At 34.1% G+C, this 23298-nt stretch overlaps 1 protein-coding gene across 1 annotated transcript; it reads right to left on the bottom strand.

The window, feature by feature from the left end:
* Nucleotides 1–15574: 15574 nt before the first annotated feature.
* LOC115950935 (transcription factor HEC3-like) lies at nt 15575–16713 on the bottom strand. Its single transcript, XM_031068215.1, has one exon. It carries the CDS (start codon nt 16571–16573, stop codon nt 15878–15880), a length of 696 nt encoding a protein of 231 aa, XP_030924075.1. The 5' UTR covers nt 16574–16713; the 3' UTR covers nt 15575–15877.
* Between the last annotated feature and the right edge of the window lie 6585 nt (nt 16714–23298).

Consider the following 23298-nt stretch of genomic DNA (forward strand, 5'->3'; position numbering starts at 1 on the left):
CACCACTATAAAGAAAAGAGGAAGGGAATATCATTTCCAACACACACAATGTCATTGCAATTTTTTTCTCAAGAGCTCCAAGTTTCTCCACATTTAGTACTTTAGAACATATCTCCCTAAAGAAACAAGATAAGCCAATTAAAGGCCTACTCACTTCAAGGGGCAAAGATCCGTGTATTTCTATCGAAAAAAGTTGCTACATTAAGATGTGATTATCATGGTTTTTCATCCCACTAATCTGGCGTTCTTTGAGTTTAACGCAACGTGAGATATTTGAAAATATCCATTTGACACTCTTACATCCTTCAAAACATGCAGAAAACCATCATTTTCACTAGCATTCATATGGTAGCAGGCATGTGGCATGCGTTTCTGATCATTCCTAACCTTTTTCAAGTGAAGTTAACTTCTTATACCCACATCCTTTAAGTCTTGACATGCCTTCAAGTTATTCTTTGTCTTGCCATCCAAGTTCATCAATGTGTCGATTATATTATCGACTATATTCTTTTCAATATGCATCACGTCAAGATTGTGATGCAACACATGGTCCTCCCAATAAGGTAAGGTGGAAAATATACTTCTTTTCTTTTGCACAGTTAGGGCTTCCTCCCTTCTTTTTCTTTTATTGGGCAAATTAACTGTTTTCTTCCCAAACACATGATCGGCTGCAGTATCCGTTTGTAACATGATTTCCCTTTTGGATACCATAATAGGTGCTGATCTCGTATCAACATGCCCATCAAATGATTGTTTTTGCTTACAGAATTTATGATCACTATCCAAGAATCGCCTATGTCCAATGTAACTAAATTTCCTTCCATATCTTAACCAACGAGACTGACTATCATAGTTACAAGGGGGACATACAAGAGCATCTTTGGTACTCCAACTTGAGATATCATCATATGTAAGAAAATCATTTATGGTCCATAATAATGCAGCATGCATTTGGAATGATTTTTTTGGAAGACACATCAAACGTTTTTACTCCAATATCCTATAATTCCTTTAGTTCTTCTACTAGGGGTTATAAGTACACATCTATATCGTTCCCAGGCGAGGTTCGTCCGGGAATCAATAATGATAGCATGAAAGAAGACCTTTTCATGCACATCTATGGAAGGAGATTGTATGGGATCAAAATGACAGGTCATGTACTATGAGTACTACTCATATTTCCATACAGGTTAAATCCATCGTTTACTAATCCAAGCCTTACATTACGAGGCTCGAATGAGAACTCTATGTAGTCAAATGATTTCCAAGCTTCATAATCAACAGGATGCCTCAGTAACCCGTCATTCACACAACCCTTGGCATGCCAATTCATATGATTGGCTGTTTCAGGAGACATAAATAGTCGTTGCAATCTTGGCTTTAAGGGGAACCACGGTAGGATCTTTGCAGCTTTCTTCTTTCTTTTCTTAGAGGAAGCATTAGTACTTTGTTGACCTTTAGACTCATTACTTTCCCATCTTGAATGGTTACAGTTTGGACAAGTTTCAAGGTTGACATTCTCCTTCCAATATAAAATAGAATCTTTAGGACAAGCATGAATCTTCTCATAGCTTAAGTCCAAATCCTTAATAATCTTTTTACCCTCATAACAATCTTTTGGCAACTTAGCATTTGAAGAAAGAAAATCAAGCAAAAATTGTAGTAACATGGTAAATGATTTGTTGGTCCAATCATTAAGACACATCATGTGGTACAAATGCGCAATGGCTAACAATTTGCAAAAATGCTTACAACCTTCATAACAAGGTTCATTAGCATCTTCAAGCAATTTTATAAACCAAAGTGCATCTTCATTAGGATCTTCTGTAGGACCTACTGTGGGTTGTTGCACAATAGAGACTTCTTTCATTAGCCCAGATGCCATATCTTGTATGGGGAACATGTCACAAAGATCGGCATACTCTATCGGATTTTCTTGGATATAACTATTAGGAATTTCAGAAGAAGTCTGTGCAAATGATGATTTCCCATTAAAAACTCAAGGGTTATAATCCCTACAAATCCCTTTTGACACTAAGTGAGCCTATACAACATCTATAGGCCACGAATTTGTATGCACACATTTTCTACATGGACATGAAATCGTTCCATCCGGGTGTGCATGGTTAGATGCAAAATTCAGAAACTGTTAGACTCCATCTAAATATTCTCGAAACCTTCTATTCATAATTTTCATTTAACTCCTATCCATTGCTATAAAGTGGTTTACAAGAAATACTTATAATGTGATTTCATGAAAGCACAGAGCAAGAGTTAACACATATTTCATTTACACAATTTCACTTTAATTTAAGAAACAAATCATTTTTAATCATTCACTTTCAGTTATGTTCCTAAGAAAACAATGAATTTAAATGCATAGAGAAGTTATCAATACATTTAGTAACTATAACATCATTACTAGCAATAGCCTAAAATAAATTAATCAAATAAAAATAACTCAACAAGAATCATCCAATATTACACAAAATAGTCAACACTCTCAATATAAGCTAAAACCACCTTATTACTCCATGCAAGCCACCTGCTTGCCCTAATTCAACAAGCCACCACAACCAGAGAGAGAGAGAGAGAGAGTACCTTAATTATTTCACCAACTTCACTTACTTTGCCAACAATTAGTTGTATCTATGTGAGATCAACGGTCCAAATGCTGCAAAGTGTCAACAACAGGACATATTAGAAATCTTCTACATCAGCTTAATTGAGTATGAGATTGACATATCATGCATGAACTTAGAAGATAAAGTATCACAAATCTGTATGATAATCCACTTCATATATTAAGCTACTATTAATTACAGTATTAATATCAACATTAACATTTAAGCTTAATAAACTGAATAAATAAAAGCACCGCATCATACAATTAAGGAGATCTTGTTATATATATATATATATATTTTTTTTTTTCCTTTTAACTTATCAAATTAAAAAAAAAAAAAAAAAATCGTGTAGATTCCATGAGTCAATATTACAAGGTAGGTTATCCAAGACTTTAATTGCACTAATAAGTTTAAGGCATTTGTCATTGAAAACCTTCGAACTTTTAAGGCATTTGACATTGAAAAAACTAATCCCATCCAATCCAAATGGTTTTGTTCAACCCTATCTATCTATCTATATATATATTTTAACTTCACAACCAGTAAAGAAACAGCAACCACACCAAACATCCAACCATGCTAAGGAAGGAAAGATAACAAAATACCGAAGAAAAGTATAAATAGTTCATCTTCAATTCCTAATCACCCAAAAGCAAGCAATACTTGCTGGAGACCCGCTTTCTCAATGAACATGGCCCTATGAGAATGTTTTCCAATAAGAAGATAGGAATATAAGGCAATCTAAGATTTAAAAAGGTACAAGCATAATCTTTAGCATAAACATATAACAGTTAACAGAATGAGAAACTTTTTAAATAAAAAATACAAGGAGAGCATGAAGAACATTTAGTATGAATGTGAAAACATGAAGCTAAAAGAGGTCACCATAAAATTGCCAACAACAAAAAATTTTAGCACATCTATCTATACATTGTAAATCATAAGTGACAGGAAACATGAACTTGGCTTTATAAATTTTATGGAATTGATGAATGAAGACCTGCCTACTAGAAAATATGTAGTGCAATTACAAAATACTTAAAAAAGTTCAGTCAAATCATACCATAAACACTATTCAGACACAACATTATGAGTGCTCGTACACAACCATGATTGTTGCAGAAACACCTTACCTTAGCAAAGCTCTCGCACCAAAACTCACGGTAAAAGACTAGGTTGGCAGATTGTTGTTGTGCCATGCTTCCATTGTCAACTTGACTCATACAACTTAAATTAATACATCCTAGATAAAAAGAATTATAATGGTTACCATTTTGGATTAAGAATGCTATATGCAAACCGAAAATGATGCCATGGAATTTCCTTTTTTGTGATAATAAAAATTTTCAGATTGAAACTGTCAGCAAATTAAACCAAAAAAAGAGAGGCTTTGCATCATATTCATATTGGATCAGAATTGTCTAGATTGGGTCATCATTGCCCCTATTAATGGCATGAACTGCCTAAAATGACCTAGCATAACATTTAGAGAGAGCTAGTAGCTTCATTTAAATTGTGGAAAGTTTTCTTAAAAAGTGCTCTAACTTGATCAAGTTATAGTCATGTAGTTAAATTAGAAACCCAACAGAACAACATTTATTTGCCAATCCAACAGTCACACACAAGACCTTGAGTCACAAAGCAAGCCCCTTACAAGGAGGCTGCATGTATTGTCTTCCACAAATCTTTATAACAAGGTTTAGGTTGTTCAAAATTCTACGTTGCTTAAAACTCAACTCAACTACTCCCTGGTTAAGTTCCTCCCATATTATGTTGTGAAAGTGATACCAAACATAAGTAGTTTATCATCAAATCCAAACTTTCAGCAATTAGAAACTGCACTTTTTCAACATATAGCTTTTTTAGAAGCTCATCCTTTTCCTGGGTACGAAATTTTCAAGCAACACATTTTCAAAAAGCTGCAAACTAAGCTATACCAAATAGGCCTAATCAGACTTGTTTCCTCATATGCCATTGAAAAAAAAAAAAAAACCAAAATTCTGGTACGCAATCAAATTCAATTGTAATTAAATACCATTCAAACACTACTTTCACTGACCTCAAAATCCAATACCAATTCAAACACAAAAAAAAAAAAGCACAATAAATTAACCAAATAGATCTTAGAAGCACTAAATTCATAAAATCACAGAACCAAAAAAAAAAAAAAAAAAAACCAAACCTTGGAGGGGATGCAATCGAGAGAGAGGGAGAGTACCTTTGGATTGGGAGATGAGGAGATGGAGATGGAACCCTAGGGAAGAACATTCCTTGCACAATGAGTGGGTTAGTATCCGGCGATTAATCAACAAAAATAAAATAAAAAAATAAAAAATAACTTACAGATCGAAATGACATGACGGCGAGTGGCTTAGTCACCAATGAGAGACTAAAACCTTCAGCAGGAGAGAGAATGCGACGACGAAGACGTGAGGCGGCGGTGGCAAAAGCTTGGCTAAAGTGAGAGTTTGGAGAGGAAAATGATAAGTGGGAAAAGTGAAAAGTGAAAACCTAATAAGTGGGAAGCCAAAAAAAACAGAGGGAAATTTTGGTGTTGGGAAATTTAAAAGTCTATTATGGCGGTCCAACCCGCCGCTATAACTAAGAAAAAGCATTGCTATAACTTACATATTGTGGCGGTTTTCTATATCACCGCTATAGTATCTGCGCAAAATGATATATTTATTGCGGTAGGATTTTGGAGTGCCACTATATCTAAGTTAACGCCGCTAAAACATATATATTGCGGCGGTTTTATGTCCCGCCATTGTAGGACATTGCAAAAGACTAGAGCTACTGTGGCGGTCCCAAAAAACACCGCAATAAACCCTATGTACAGTGGTGGTCCCAAAAAACGCCGCAATATGCGGTATATAGCGGCAGTTTTTGCACCCGTAGCAAAAAACCCGCTGCAATAGTACATATTTCTTGTAGTGTTGTGATTGCCTCCCTTACCCAGCTGTTACCCCAAGCTTATGGTGCAACAGAGATTGAAGCTATTGCAGCATGCTGTGCACTGGAGTTTGGATAGGAAGTGGGAATACAGGAAGCAGTATTTGAAGGCGACTACCTTGCTATTATACAGGCATTGAAGGATGGAGGAAGCTCTATGGCATCAGTAAAGCCACTCATTCTTGATGCACTTGGTTTTTCTAGCTCTTTTAGAAAATTACTATACTCTCACACAAAAAAGAGATGGTAATAAACTTGCACATAGTTTATCCAGGCATTCTATTAATGTCAACGACTATGTAGTGTGGATGAAGGATGTTCCACCAATTTTCTTTTCCACTGTTTAGGCTGACATAGCCAATTTGCACTTACGTTAATAAAAGCATTACTTGTCTTATTCTCCCAAAAAAAAAATTAAAAAGTATATGGACGGATATAATTTGATATATTTTTTTTTAAAGTCTCTTAGATTCAGCAAAAATTATACAAAAACAGAAAAATAACGGTACATGATAGTATGTATATAATACATTTATTATTAAAAAAATCGACACTACAAATATGGATTCAATTGAAAATAGCATAATATAATAAACATTTTTTATTATTATAGTATATTAGAATCATATATAAACTATTTTCATATAATTTTATTCTATTTCCATTAAGCATTTCATATTATAACTAAATCATGAACATACAAAAATATATTTATAAAGAAAATGACATAATATAATATAAATTTTTCTTTTTTTTAAAAAAAAATTATTTTTTACATTGTATAACAATTTTGAAATTTTTTACTATTCCAATCAATCCATGGTACCAGGTGCTAAAAGTCTAAAGCTACAGCCTACAAGCATAACTATTAAATAAAATATTAAATGCGCCTATGCATCTAGTCAAGGATGAAGTTAGAGAGGTTGTTGTTGCTGAGTTGATTGATCAAGAATTGCATGCATGGAGGTCTAAATTAGTTATGGACATGTTTGAGAAAGTGGATGCTGAAGCTATTTGCAGAATCCAGCTAAGCTGAAGATATGTGGAAGATATTATAATCTAGTTGCATCACAAGAAGGGGCTGTTTATTGTTAAGTCAGCATACAAGGTGGCGAAGGAAGTAATGAGAGGAGGAAATGTGGCCGAGAGCTTAAGGGGCTATGTTGGGAAGAGAATTTGGACTGCACTTTGGGCTGTGATAGGTGATATTCAACATTTGATTAGAAATTTGCATTGGGTGAGTATTGAATGTACTAGGAGAGGGAGAAATAGGGTGGCTCATGTGTTAGCTCAATTTGCAAGAAATATTATTGATGATATGTATTGGATGGAAGATTTACCTCCAATAGCTAGGGAAGCTTTTTATCAAGATGCTAATTTTTCTGATTAATTGAATGGAATGATTTTGTTTCCAAAAAAAAAAAAAAATTATTAGTATTAATAGATAGCTACAATAATAATGAAGAGTAGGCAAAAATCTTGTAATATATATATCGATTCCTACTTTTTAAGGAATAATAGAATATATAGAGTACAATTTTTGTCCGTTTACATATGTTTAGACTTTTTAAAAACATTTATTTATACCAACTTTTTTTTATCAATTGAACGTTATGTATTGTTAACGTGTATAGTGTTGTGGGTTTTAGGTTCAACTAGATTACTTGTATAGCACACATTCTTGTACTACACTTTTACTTGTACTGCACTCATATGCCTCTTATATAAAGACATTCATATATATTCTTTCATTAGAGAAATACAATACTATTGCATTCAGTATTTTTAACAAGATTATGACTAGCGTATTCAACATAGTGTATCAATGCTAATTTCTAACATGGTATCAGAGCCACTGCTCTGACATTTTCTTAGCAGTCTTGTCTTTATTAGTGTTACTCCATTCTCAACATCGCTTTTGTTGTCACAATAGTTGCCGCAGCCTCTTGCTATTGAACCTCCAACATCTTCCAGTCGCTGTCTTTGTGTTCCGGACCTGCAACCGCTATCGTTGAGGAGTCCTACACCGCATAGAGCACTGCATATGTCATTACTGCCGTGAATATTGCTCCGATTATGTTTATGCAGGTATCACTGAGATCGTCTTGCGTTGATTTACAAGTTGGTGGAAGTCTCGTAGTCATTGGAGATAACACGCACCCTCACGCACTACCCAAAGATTCTGCACCCAAGCTCATGCGTTCCACGCACCGACAACCTTCTTCACGCGCCTCCACGCGCTTGCACGTGCCAGATTTGCACTTGCTGATGTCAGCTCTAGGTGACATCATCGCTAACATCACCCGTCATGTCAGCTGACTCATTGTTGACCTGCTGTTGACCATACCGTTGACTTGTGTTGACCTGACCGTTGACTTTGATCGAGGGTTGACTTTTTTCCTAGAGTTGACTTTTGCAGTCCAAGTGCTCCTTACCCAGTTTTTCACGTAGATTTCATTTTTGCAGTCCATTTTTGCATATTTTGCTTCTAAATGAAGAATAAGGATAAGTCTTCTTCCTTTTGTAACAATCATCGCTGACAATCCAGCAAACGTTTTTGTAATTTTTGTAAACGTTTTGGCCACAGTATTAAGATTTGCTATCACCACAACAAATCAGCTGTTTCAATTTCTGCTACTACTGTTGCTAACACTGAGAGTGTCCAACCAATGGCTCCCGTCTCTACACAGTCTTTGTCTTCTGGATCCACTTTCACCATTTCCAAAGATGACCTTATAAACATCATCGCTAATATCATTCGTATGGTTGATAATACATCTTATTCATTTTCTCTCTCAGCTTTATCTGGTATGTCTCCTACCTCTTGGCTTATGGATTCTGCTTGTTGTAATCACATGACACCTCACTCGTCTTTATTTTTTGAACTTAAACCCGCACCACACCCTCTTAATATTCGTACAACAAATGGTTTCACAATGTCTGGTCATAATATAGGTTTCGTTTCGACCTCCAACCTCTCGGTTCCTAGGGTCTTTAATGTTCCTGACCATTCTTACAATTTATTCTTTGTGGGACAATTAGCTGAGTTGGGTTATCGCATTATCTTTTATTATTCTGGGTGTATTGTGTAGGATCCAAGGACAAGACAGGAGCTTGGAACCGGTCCCAGAGTTGGGCATATGTTTCCCGTCGACAACCTTCGTCTTCCACTTGTTGCTCCTGTTTCTGTTGCTGCAACTGCTGTAGTTTCTTCTGTTCCTTCCTTTGCACTTTGGCATGCTCGACTTGGTCACGCATCTTTCTCTCGGGTACAACAATTGGCTTCTAGAGGTTTGTTAGATTCAGTGTCTACAGAAAATTTTGATTGTGTCTCATGTCAGTTAGGAAAACAACCAGCTTTGCGTTTTAATACTAGTGAATCAATATCCACTGATATTTTTGATCTTATTCATTCTGATATTTGAGGGCCTTCCTCTATCTCTAGTATTGGTGGGTCTCGATATTTTGTTGTTTTTGTTGATGATTACTCTCGCTATAGCTAGATTTTTAATATGAAACATCGTTTTGAATTATTGCAAGTATATTCTAATTTTGCAAAAATGGTTGAAATTCAGTTTTCCAAACGCATCAAAATTTTTCGATCTGATAATGCTCTTGAGTACACTCAATATGCTTTCCAAACTGTTTTGCATTCCTATGGCACTATTCATCAACTAACTTGTCCAGATACCTCTTAGCAAAATGGCAAAGCCAAATGAAAAATTTCGTCATATTTTTGACACTGTTCGTGCTCTCCTTCTCTTTGCCAAAGTTCTTGCTCCTTTTTGGGACGAAGCTGCTCTTCATGCTGTTTATACTATTAATCGCATTTCAAGTCTTGTTATCCAAAATCAAACTCCATATGAGCGCCTTTTTGGGTCACCTCCAGACTATCACCACCTTCACTCCTTCGGTTTTGCTTGTTTCGTTCTTCTTTAGCCACATGAGCATAACAAACTTGAGCCTCGGTCAAGACTTTGTTGTTTTCTTGGCTATGACGAAACTCAAAAGGGGTATTGGTATTATAATCCTGTCTTTTATCGTCTTCGTATCTTCCGCAATGTTGTCTTTTAGGAACATTGCCTATTTGTCGAGCTCTCTCACTTCCGTGCCTCCCTATCTTCCTCTTCTGTTTTAGATCTTTTTCCAGATGAGGCACATATTCCTTCTGTAGCTACTTCTGATCCTCCTGTAGTTGCTCATGATTCTCCTGTAGACTTCTTTGTCCAACCACCAGATATCATTGATCCCTTTCCTAGTTAACCTTTTAATGAACAGGTGGAAGATGAACAGGTCGAAGACGAGCTACCTAATCCCAATCTTGAGCTTAGGTCCCCTGCTCCTGCTCCGCCTGAAGATCTTGCACAAGACATTCCACCTCGTCACTCAACTCGGGTAAAGTCCATTCCTACACATTTACTTGACTATCATTGTTACACTATCCTTGCTACACTACACGAGCCTCACACCTATCGTGAGGCTTCCATTGACCCTTTATGGCAGATTGCAATGAAAGAGGAACTTGATGCATTATCTAAAAACCATACTTGGGATTTGGTGACACTCCCTCCTGAGAAATCAGTGGTTGGTTGTAAGTGGATCTACAAGATTAATACTTGCTCTGATGGGTCCATTGAGCGCTATAAAACTCGTCTCGTTATAAAAGGTTTTACACAGGAGTATGAGATTGATTATGAAGAGACCTTTGCTCCGGTTGCTCGTATCTCATCTGTTCATGCCCTCTTAACTGTTCTACTGCTAGTAAATGGGACTTTTTTCAGATGGATGTCAAAAATGCATTCCTTAATGGGGATTTAAGTGAAGAAGTTTATATGCAACCTCCTCCTGGCCTCTCTGTTGACTCTAACAAGGTTTGTCACATTCGACGTGCACTTTATGGTCTTAAACAAGCTCCACGAGCTTGGTTTGCCAAATTCACATTAATGTAAAATAAACAAGAGCTGGTAAAATTCACATTAAAGAGGAGTGACAGACGCTTAGTTGGCAACCTAGTTTATCTCACTGTCACTCGTCCAGACATTTCCTATATTGTTCACCAGGTGAGCCAGTATCTGTTTGCTCTACGATCGACTCACTATGCTGCTATTTTGCGCATTCTTCAATACCTAAAAGGCACTCTCTTCCATGATTTTTTCTACTCTGCTTAGTCTCCTCTTATTCTCCGTGCATTTTCTGATGCAGATTGGGCAGAAGATCCCACTGATCGCAGGTCCACCACTGGTTATTACTTTCTTCTTGGTTCTTCTCTGATTTCTTAGCGAAGTAAGAAACAAACTCATGTGACCCGCTCCAGTACTGAAGGAGAATATCGTGCCCTTGTTGATACCACATTTGAGCTCCTTTGGCTACGATGGCTTCTCAAAGATTTAGGTGTGTCTACATCCTCTGCTACTCCTCTTTATTGTGACAACTAGAGTGTCATTCATATTACTCACAATGATGTCTTCCATGAATGGACTAAACACATAGAGATCGATTGTCATTTTATCCGTTATCATCTTGTCCATGGTGCTTTCAAGCTGATCTCAGTCTCCTCTAAAGATCAACTTGCAGATATTTTCACCAAGTCACATCCTAAAGGACGCCTTCGTACTTTGGTTGACAACCTCAAGTTGGTCTCACATCCACCTTGAGTTTGAAGGGGGCTGTTAACGTGTATAGTGTTGTGGACTTTAGGCCCAACTAGATTACTTATATAGCATACATTCTTGTACTACACTCTTACTTGTACTGCACTCATATGTCTCTTATATAAAGGCACTCATATATATTCTTTCATTAGAGAAATACAATACTATTGCATTCAGTATTTCTAACAAGATTAAGACTAGCATATTCAACATAGTGTATCAATGCTAATTTCTAACATGTATATTGTCGAATTAACGTGAATGTTACTTTTCATCTAATATATAAACTCGTATATATCCATACAATTGAAAAAGAAACGTGAGACGTGAGTTTTTACTTTATTTTATTTTTTAAAATTTGATAGAGGGATGTGTATTATACCATAACATACGCCCTTTAATTAACTAGTAAAAACAAGTCACACTAGCTTAGGAACAATGTTTGAACTTGAGCACATCAAAAGTCTAAAACCTTGAGCTTAATATTAAGCTCTTAAATTCGAGATCCAGTACAAGTACATTAAGAAGCCCATTTTGATTTAGATGAGTGGTCTTAATTACCAATTGATTAAAGGTTTAGTAAGATATGAATTTACTTACCAAGTCCATAAATGAGTCTATATAGGCTTAACTTTATTTATTTTATCAAGCTCTATTTTTCACAAGTTTGTTTATGATTTTTTTTTTTTTTTTGATTGGGTTTGATTTGTTTATTAAACAAGTTTAAAACTAAGGCTTAAACTAAGCTTATTTATAAATAAATAAACATTAACAAGCTCTTTAGTTTCAAAAAAAAAGAAAAAACATTAACAAGCTCTTTATCAAATTAAGCCAAAGTTGTTTATAAACAACTTGATTTATTTATAGCCCTAATCATAACCGTGAATATTATGCATTTAAATCAATACCCATTCTCAAACATTCCTTTTTTTTTGGACCAAAGGAGGACGCCAAAAGGAAAGAAACATAAATGCAAAGTTTGCAAGAGTCGAGCTCTACCAGAGACACACGCACGTATGTTCCATTAACCCAAGACACTCAATCCAACCAAAACCCATAAACACGTATAGCCAAAACTTACTCTAAACCATATATCTCACTTGATAGCCCAAATTGCCACTAATGAAGAATCCACCTAAAATGGATTCATTGTCGATTGCCAAGCCTTAAGCTCTGCCATCAAACCTATATTCGATTGAACCCAAGAACCACCATCAAACACGGATGCTTGACTACGTCATCACCTCGATCTATATTGGCTCTGTCAGTGTAATGCCCCCACCACCTCATGGTGGCACTCTTTAAAAGTAACGTCGTGATGGACAAGTCGAGAGGTGAGCTTGAGAGAAGAGAGAGAAGTGACAATGGGAAAGTGAGAGATTGAGAAAAAAAAAATAATAAGGAAAGGAATATTATTGTTGAGAGCTAGGTTTGGAATATTCTTAAAATTTTAAAATAACTATTAGGGTTTTATTTATTTTTCTCCAATAGAAATTGCTTTTTGACATTTAATAACAATGGATATTGGCCGTGGGAGGGAATGAGAGAGGCTGTTTTTTGGATTTTAGGGTGTTTAATTAGCTAGGAACCAGTGTAAGATAGGTTATGTTTGGTTCTAAGATGAATTTAATATGGATTAACCTTGAATTATTTTGGGTTTTATTTTTATTTTTAATATATATTTATATATATATATATATATATATATATATGTATATATATTACATCTTGGTGATGAAGATTATGGGTGGTGTTTTTTGAGTGTGGGTATGAGTATGCAGTGATTACCGATTAGATCAAGGTCAATTTTCCAAGTGGTGGAACTCTACACTTCGATATGGCATTGTCTTTCTCTTTCTTTTCTTTTTTTCTTTTAAATTTTTTTATATATATTTGTCTTCCCTCAAAAATAAAATGTTAATTAGTTGGATGATTGGCAATTTAGGCCAACTAGGCGATAAATAGGTGACATGTCCAAATATCTAGGAGCTTATTTGGTACTTGACAGCAAGCTCACTAATGTAGATGAACAGAAAGATCCTTTTGAAAACGGAATTAAATTTGATGTACCAAAAACAAAAAAGTTAAACCTCAAGGATCATATAATAAAATCAACCTCAAACTTTTAATTAAGGGGCAAAATTGTAATTTACTAATAAAAATTTTGTTTCTCTAACGTGTGGCATCTAAATCTAATGGGTGGGCATGAAAAGGTGAGATCTACAACCTATATGCTCTTTGTCATGTTTTCTTCATGCTCTTCTAAGCTATCCATTGTCAAAAAAGCTACAATGATATCAGTATTTTGGATCAAGTTCTTTCTTTATAATCGAGGGAAAATATAAAGAGTTTTAAGAAAAGTCTGTACTACAAATTAATGGGTCATGTTTCCATCTTTAGATTTTTTTTTTTAAAGTCTTTCTTTCTATTTTAGACAATACAAGCAATCTGAATAATCCTGGCTAAGTCAGTTACTAATGTGAGGGTAAAAGAAGAAGAAGAAGAATTTACTCTCCATTTTTCTAGAGTTTATATATAATATAATTAATCTTTATGCCATCCAATATTAAGTGCTACAAGCCTTATCATCTCATCAAGTTAATTAAGAAAACATTACGTGAAGACTTAAAACTTAAAAGTCTTTATCAATTACTTCATTTTATCAAAATATTTCTTTTCTAGATCTAAAATTATCTTGGTGTGCCATTCACACAGAAAGTCACCCACTATATATCGAAGTTTGAGCATTTTAAAACTCTCATTTTAGATTTTTGTGTTCTTTTTCCCAATCAATAATCATGTCACTTGTCAATCCTCCTATTTTTGGTAAAAAAATTTGTAAGTTTCAAGTTAATTACTTGAATTTGGGCTTCTACGGATTTCTCATATTAATCAAGAAGCGAAGTCTCGAAGGCATAGAAGTAGCTAGCTAGGATGCATCCCTGTGAGGATAAATCTAACATATCCATGATATACCTAAAAATGCTATATATATATATATATATAGCCACAACTAGAGTTTTTTTTTTTTTTGGTAGCCCTCACAATTATAAGATTTTCTTGAATGTTAATCCTTGGGCTTTAGCTAACAGTAGTGAATTTTCAATATGCATTTATAATGTATTTGAATATGGCCAACTTATCCTCGTTAATTATAAAAACCTCATATACAACAAATACAATACATGTAACACCCTTCTAGCAACACCTTTAAACAACCATATATAGTGGATTAACATGATTTCAAAGTTCACCAGCAAATAGCTACTTATTTGATGAAGGTCTTTGAAACTGTTAGCCAATCAGTCAATATAGTGCAAACTTATACTTTGAATCATGAAATAACTTGTTGTACTCATCCAGAATAAAAAGAAAATAATTTTGACTAATGGGAACACATCACCTAAAAAATGAAATCTGTATCTGATCAGGGTAACTAGGGCCTTTTTGCATGAAAACTTCTCTTGTATCAATCATATTATATGCATCAATGCATGGTTTCATTATTATCAGTTAACCTTCATGAAAATTAAAATCTTTGTAGCTATTTCAACCTTAATATCATAATAGATATATAGGCGTACTAGAGAAAACTTGAGCACTCAAGACAGTCTTGAGACTATCAGCAATCAATTTCCTACGCTGCTGCTCGCCTCAATTCTTCATAGGGGTACCATCTGCAAGACTAGCTAGGTCTGCTCAATCTAGCATAAAAGGTTGTATGCTGCACACAAGAGCTTTGAAACCTTAAACTACGTAATCTTGCATAAAGAAAGAATTTTTTTTTAAGGTTCAGTAGCATGTGATGTGAGCCTCTAGGGTTTTCACTTTTAAGACTTTTAGGGTTATCTTTCACTAGACCAAAACAATCATTTCGATCTGCAATAATTTTAATTGTAATCCCCCTTTTCCATATCCATCTCATCTCATACACACATGCCAAACGCATGTGCACATTCATTATTGCCGACCTATTTGCATATGACACACACACAGAGTACCAGATATATTCATATTTGTATACTTTTCAGGACAACAAAAATTAAGTCTCAATTCCAAAATTTTAAGACAATTATAAATTAACAAGAGACTAATCAAGATTATATGCTTAAACATACACTTAAAATACATACATATAGTGTGTGTCCATCTTCATAAACTTTTCAAAACAACAACAATTGAACCTTAATCTCAAAATTTGAAGACAACTATAACTCATCAATATGATAAACACACACTTAAAATACACACACACACACACACACACACACACACATATATATATGTAGAGAGAGAGAGAGAGAGAGAAGTGTATAATCATATTCAATTGTATTTAACGTCACTGTTTTATTCCCGGAAGAGAGACTGCCAAACAAACTTTCCGGCCAACTTTCACACTCCGTAGGCCTTATTCTATATTATATAAATGGTTGTACGTAAGTCTAGCTAACTGTTATGATTATTCCACAGCCTTTAGTCAACAACATCCTAACAACTTTTGTTCTCCACATGACCCTAAAATTATATATCACTTTCTTTTTTACACAAAATTCATCACCATATGCACACTTCCTTATTACAATTAGAACACAATCATTAGCCACTAATCACTTGCTAATTACCTCTTAATGCCAAGCTAGCTAGCAGCTAGGTTTCTCCCAGCTGGTTGCTCCCATTGTTTATATAGGTGAATCCTGTAGTTCCAGCTTGAGGGTCCATGGAAGTGGAGCCATGAGGTCTATTGGGTGTAAATGGCCAAACTCCATGGACTAAGTTTCCCATAGGAGCTTCCATGCATTGTGGATTCTGAGTTGATTGTAACAAACGGATTTGTTTCTTCAAGAACTTGACATAGCGAATTGCTTCATCTAACATAGAAGCTGTGTCCATTTTAGTACCACCTGGGACAAGTCTTTGAAGGATTCGAATTTTCTCGCTTATCCTTTCCCTTCTGTGACGCGCGGCCACGCTCTGAGGATCATCACTAATCCGAACGTTTCGCCTTTTTGGCTTTCGGATTGTGGCTGGATCAATGTCCACTGGCTGCATAGCTGCAATCTTGTACATCATTTCCTTCATGGCTCCGAGCTCTTCTTCTGGCTCTTCTTCTTCTTCTAGTTCTACTTCCATTTGGCTCCCAATGGGGTCAGAAAATACATTATTTGTAGTGGGAATAATATGGTTGGATGATGATGAGGATGGGAGTTGATGGGTTTGAAGAGAGTGGTTTGGCCAAAAGGAATCAAAGGAAATTTGGTGATGATGGTGGATGGGTTCTTCTATAGCAAGGTCAAGATTCCAACTGTTGTCTATGAGCTTATTATGGTGGTTTATGTTGTCCATGGCGTAAGAGGGTTCTCTTTTTCAGTAGAGAGAGAGAGAGAGAGAGAGAGAGAGAGAGAGGGTTCTTGGTTCTGACTAATTATATAAGTTATGACACATAAGAGAAACCATGTGTCTGTAAAATAACCATAAGATGAAGAGTTTGGTGCGTGGTGAAGGAAAAACCTCTTAGGTATCTTTGTACTTTTAAAGAAGCTTAATGAGAGGGAGAGTGATTTGGCGCAGATTGTTAATGAAAGGGTTGAATGTATGACGCAGAAAGGTTTTTTTTAAAGAAAAAAAAGATTGAAAAGAAGCCAGATATTGGGTGGACCCCACCAGCTGGCAGTATCAAATTAAGAGTAAAGATTTTCTTTGTTTTCTGGCAAAGTACTCTAAAAAAGTCTGGCGTCAAGAATTGTACCTAGCTAAGCTTTGTAGATGTTTCACATTCATAGAGTTTACCCATTTATTATTATTTTTTATATGGTTTGAAAACTTTGTATATCTTCTCAGTCCTTGATATGATTACTTTGTTGCTTTTTCATTCAATGTTGGATTCCATGGTGTTTCTTGGGAGACAGTGAAAGTTGTTTGGCTTCTTTAAAATTACCAATTTGTATTAGAAACAATTTAGCATATTTATCTCCATAAATGTGTAATGATTTTTTTTAAAAATCTATATGCAAGACAGCAAGAGAGGCTTTGCAATAGGATTATCCACTTCTTCACGAAACCCATTTTTCCCTAAATTCAACCTAAGAAATCTCCTTTAATTAGAAAGAACTACTTAATATTATATTAACTCACTTCTTGTTGTTATTGCTCTTAAATTTTAAATCATCTAAGCACCCCCTCCCACTTTCCACTCACCCTTTAAAGAGGAGAAATAAAATGTTGAAAACCCTACTCTCCTCCCTCACGTTGGAGTAAACCAAAAGATGATCTTCATACTACATAGCTTCTCTTGCGGGAAATTAAAGCCTTTGATGCCTAGGTTTGAGATGATGAAAATCACTATGAGAAACGTTTTTAGACATGAAGATTTCAACAATAACAAATTTTAGTACCAAAATTTTTTAGTCCGTTATGAATTCTTATCAATCTAATCAAAGTCAAATATATAAATTCTTTTTCATTATTCTATTCTATCTAAATTCTAAAATCATACTTTATGTTGCCTTCTTAATTAACATGTCTTCTTTTTAATTACTACTAATTTTATCTTAGGTCTTCCTCTATCTTTTTTTGTTCACTCGACTTAAACACTCTTTCTCCCTAGGGCATTAACCACTCTCCTATGTATAGAACCATATATCACATCAAATACTGATCATTCTCCATCATCTTCATCAATATATAGAGGGCCACGCCTATCTTTGAGAAAATTTTCTCATTTCAAATCATATTTCTTCCTACAATTCTGCTTATCAATTTTAATATTCTCATTTCCCTTATAGTCATTTATTATGAACATGTTTCTTCTTAATTACTTAGCATTCAACATAGAGCATAGGTGGTCTTAGAACAATATTGTAAAAATTTCCTTAACTTAATAAGTATCTACAATTATACAATACCACTCCTAAATCGATCTAGTGAACTCATCTATCACTAGTGCAAACATATATGATTTAATACTTATTCTTAATGCAAACCTATAATGATAGGAAACTCACTTATAATGCCTATAACTTTTATTGAAGGATAAAAATAGGGGTTTGATTTACTAGGAAGATTTTTAGAATTTGAATCCATCAATTACTGGAAACAAATTAATACACTTTTTTTTTTGGTGGCATGTAATTTAATCCAGCATGTTATCATGATGTTGAACTTAATGATCCGTGTTATTGTAGAACAAGGCATAGAAAAGCAAGGTCAAGTCAATTAGAAATCATTAATTATACGAGGTGGATTTGGAAAAATTATGCATAATAAAAGAAATATCAATATGCAAGTTGCTTGATAAGTCACTCTCGACTTTCTGTAATTAGAAACTAGTGCACCATCATATAATTAATCGAGGGAGTATCGTGTACTTCAATCTACAGATCTTTGAAAAAAGAAGCTGAATTCAGATAATTACCAAAGGCACTTGATTTAAATTCTGGATTAAAGTGCATTAAACTGGCATAGATTAAACAAAAAAGCTATACTTGAGCTACTGGAATGAACCTTTAGTTAATTGATTGCATAGAGTTTACACTGCAAAACTTCTAATTGCAGTCACATTAAACACGATGTAAGATTATTATTACGAGAGAGAGAGAGAAACTTTTAGCTGTAATTAAAAAAAAAAATTACAAGACTAGCTTGATACGAAGAATTCTTCATGATCATTATTAATTAGTATTAGTACTAACTTTTAATTACTGCATATCTAAGATATGAAAGTTGGTGTCGTTTGGATTAACACCTAGACTGAATTAAGCAGTTCAATGATATGAAAGGAGTAATAAGTACAACTGGAACGGAATATAGTTTCTCTTTTTTCTGGAAGTGTGAATAATTGGTTGGGTCTTTTCATGTGGATTGAATGATTTGAAAGTCATTTTCCATAGTAATATAAATGCACTACCTCCACTTTATTATTGATTGGTTTAGTTTTCCTTTTTTGAATGGATTGGTTTAATTAGTCAATTGTTTGTTAATGCATGACTTACCCAAGAGGAGGAAAAAAAGGAATGGAGTGGATTGAAAAAAGCTTTTTATTTTTTTAATAGTATTTCATCTATTTTTTTGTTTGAAAGTTCGATAGAAAGGAGTAGAATAGGTTTTAGGGAATGCTCATTCCATTCCATTATTTTCTAAGAATTTCTCTCAAAAGTGAATAGAACACTCATTCAGTCATTCCTATAATGAAGTAGAGGTGAAATCTCATTTTTATCTTTATTTTAAGGGTGTAAAAGTGAATGGTATAATAGTAAAAACCATATATTTAATTCATTTCCATTTGCTCTTTTATAAACTTCCAAGCATAAAAGAGAAAATACACTTTTTTGCATTCAATCCATATTTTTTTTAATGAATTATCCATTCCATTTCATTCTTAAAAAAAGAAAAAAATTATTTCTATTTAGCTTTTCTTGATGTGGAAGGAAAGTTGACTCAATTACTTTTTTTTTTTCCTAAAAAAAAAATTACTTTTTTTGTGTTTTCTTTTTGGAAGGAAATATATTTCTTTTAGTGTTGAAAATCCATGATGAGAGCTATGTAAGAGAGGTTGAGAATTGTAATCCATATTAAGTAGTGGATACTCTCTCTCTCCACATAGACTATTTGTTGAACCACGTAAATTTATGTGTATATGTGTGCTTTTTGATTTCTTTATAACTTTACTATTATTTGTTCAAATTAATCCTTGAGTGCTATTGCACAACAAATGGTATCCGGGCTTCTAATATTGCACAACAAATGGTATTAAGTTTTATACAAGTTTGTAATAGATCAATATCAGCACACATGAGGTTGGCTATGTAAATGATGATTATCTTGCTTGAGAAAAGCATGCTTGGATTAATGTGGATTTGTCACAACTAAGAAGGAAGATTGATGGAATCTGTAAAGGTGGAGATTTATTGAAATAGTCTCAAAGTCCTATTTGGCTCTTCTTGGAGTGAAAGAAAAGTTGACTCAGTTTCTTTTTTAAAGTTTTCTCCATGTGAAAAGAAAATCTATTCCTTGTTTAAAAAAAAAAAAAAAAAAAAGTAACTAATACGCTTGTATGTGTGTGTATATATATTGGGTTGGGTTCAAGTTACACCTCGTGTAACTTTAAGCAATATTACACCACCCAATAACTTGTTATTGAATTCTTATTTTAAAAATCCAATTATTGAATTGTCTATATGTTCTTAACATGCATGTCAATTAGACTTAATTTACCTTTCAATCCATAACTCATCTTTTATGCATTATTTTAAACTACAAAGACTTGAATTTAAATAATTAATAGATAACATGACTATTAATCTTTGATCACCTTAAAATTTTGCAAGCATGAAGAATACACAAAGATAATGTAATTTAACGATGGATTTGTCAAAATTCACATCTAATTAAAAAATTTTGAGTGGTATAACATTGCTTAAAGTTACAATAAGTGTAATTTGAATTCAACCTCTATATATATATATATATAGCAAGCATAGTAAAGGGCTAGTGACCTTGACCCAATGATCCTCCCATGTAAGAATAAGAGAAGAGTTTCTCCTAGGAGAAGAGATGACTCTTAGAAGAAGAAATTCTTTTGATAGAGGAGAAAAGTCTTTAAAAAAAGAATAATTTGATAGTTCTTTTAAGGTTGAAAGAATACACATTAAGAGAGCTATGTAAGAGAGATTAAGCATTGTAATCCTTATTGAGTATAGTGGACTTCAACTCTATATATCTCTTCATGGAGCTATGTTGTTTGTTGCACCATGTAATTCTTATGTTCTCTGTATGATTATTAACTTATTTGCCTTTGTTATTGTTTGTTCAAATCCTTGGGTGCTATTGCACAATAGTGGTATAAGAACTTTTGCTATCACACAATGAGCCTCGTCTTCCCTCTTTAATTCTTCTTTTCCTCATCAAAAAACTTATAACTCAACTGCCATTTTTAACGAAAACATCGAAGATTTAAATGCTTTTTTCCTTATTGTTGTAATTATCAAATTGTTAAATAACAAAAAAAAAACTCTTTTGAGAGAGAGAGAAAGGGGATGAACTCCATGGTATATAACAGTATATAATTCATAACCCAAATTAAATGAAAACCCACAAGTTTTAAGTTCTGTTTTTATCTTTCTGATTCAGAATGTAGCTTTGTCCATCATGATACTTTTTTTCTTTCTTTCTTTGAGGAACCGGTTCATCATGATACATTGACACCTACCGTTCAGAAAGTAAAAACTTGGAAACATCAAATTGCATCACAACATCCAATCTGCATCAGAAGGTGGGCCAAGTCTCTTAGGTCATCTTTTGTTTTCATGTGCAATACACCTAGTCTCTTTGTATCCATGTCATAATTCTTGTTGTTCTCCACTTGCGCATGCACAAAGCAATCATTTTAGGGTTTTACTACTTGTGTGTTCCCAAAAACCCATGATGTAACATTACAGTCATGCATGGATATATTAATTGTATGGAACCATATGTCCATGCATGAGTGTGCCAAGTCTGGTGCGCGTGTGTTTTTATTATGCACGTTTTATGTCTAATTTGGATCACAAGCAAGCATAATTAACATGGTGGTACTTCTAATGGATATTATTGGCTATTCTCTGCAACAAAACTTTCCAATTGAGGCATGAAAACCACAGGCTTTCGAGGAATGGCCTACAGCCATAAATGTTATATGCTTACATAAATATATTCTTGGAACGAAACCTTTTAAAAATGTGGGTTTAAAAAATTGATTCAATTGTGTGAGTTCATGAATAATACACATCCCTTAAATTAATTGATGGTCAGGAAAGTATCACAGGGAAATGCAAGAAGTCATTTATTGTACCGCATGTGATTGTACATGTACTGTTTGCATATTTCAGCAAGGGCTTATAGTTATGGACTAGCTAGGACCATCCATCAAATAATCAATGTAATTATATAGGGGGCATGAAAATCTAATCTACAAGAGTACACTTTGCAGCAATGGTTGTTGAGTTGAGACCCAAGAAAATGGCTTACTAAGGAATCCACTTAGTCAAGAAATTCAGTTGATTCATTCAGGGATGGCCAATTGGCCATACCCATTGGATAATGGATATCCAACCTTACCTAATTCAAATATTTTGGGTAATATCTAGTTCTTAATGGGTAGAAGGTAATTGGGTAGGGTTTGGATATTACCCAAATTTTTTTGGTAGGGTTTGGATATTACTCATTATTACCCATTTAACTAATTAAATCTAACCCAAACTCAACTCAACCAAATTATTATGGGTAAACTCCAACCCACCCAATAATCAAAATTACCAAATTGCCCGTAAAACTTGAAAACGACCAAAGTACTCCGAAAATCCTCTATAATTGCTGAAATGCACCCTAAACCTAAAAAATGACTAAAATACTCCCGAAACCTAAAAATTACCAAAATATCCTCCTAAACCTAAAAAAATGACCGAAATACCCCAAAACATAAAATTACCAAAATATCCTTGAAACCTTAAAAATAACCAAAATACCCCCCAAAACTAAAAATTTCCAAAATACTTCATAAACCTAAAAAATGACCGAAATACCCCCGAAACCTAAAAAATGACCAAAATACCCTTGAAACCTATAAAATGACCAAAATGCCCCTAAAACCTATAAGATGATAAAAATACACCCTAAACCTGAAAAATGACCGAAATAGCCTCGAAATCTAAAAAATGACTTAAATACCTCCAAAGCTTAAAAAATAACCGAAATACTCCCATAACTTAAAAAATGGCCAAAATAACTTGAAACCTAAAAAATTACCAAAATACCCCCAAACCTTAAAATTACCAAAATACCTCCGAAACCTAGAAAATTACCGAAATAGCCCTAAAATCTGAAAATTACTGAAACTAAAACCTAAAAAAATGAAAAAATGCCCTCGTAACTTAAAAAAAAGACCAAAATACCCTTAGAATCTAAAAAAAATGACCAAAATAACCCCGAAACCAAAATAATTATCGAAATTCCCTCAAAACTTACAAAATGACTAAAATATTCTTAGAATCTCTAATTTGATGAAAATACCCTCAAAATATCCCAAACCTCTATTT

Source organism: Quercus lobata, chromosome 6 (genome assembly GCF_001633185.2).
Source record: "Quercus lobata isolate SW786 chromosome 6, ValleyOak3.0 Primary Assembly, whole genome shotgun sequence".
NCBI classification, from domain to species: domain Eukaryota; kingdom Viridiplantae; phylum Streptophyta; class Magnoliopsida; order Fagales; family Fagaceae; genus Quercus; species Quercus lobata.

What these genes read in the sequence shown, in the direction of transcription:
- LOC115950935 (XM_031068215.1), bottom strand. Translation starts at nt 16,573, where the DNA reads ATGGACAACATAAACCACCATAATAAGCTCATAGACAACAGTTGGAAT.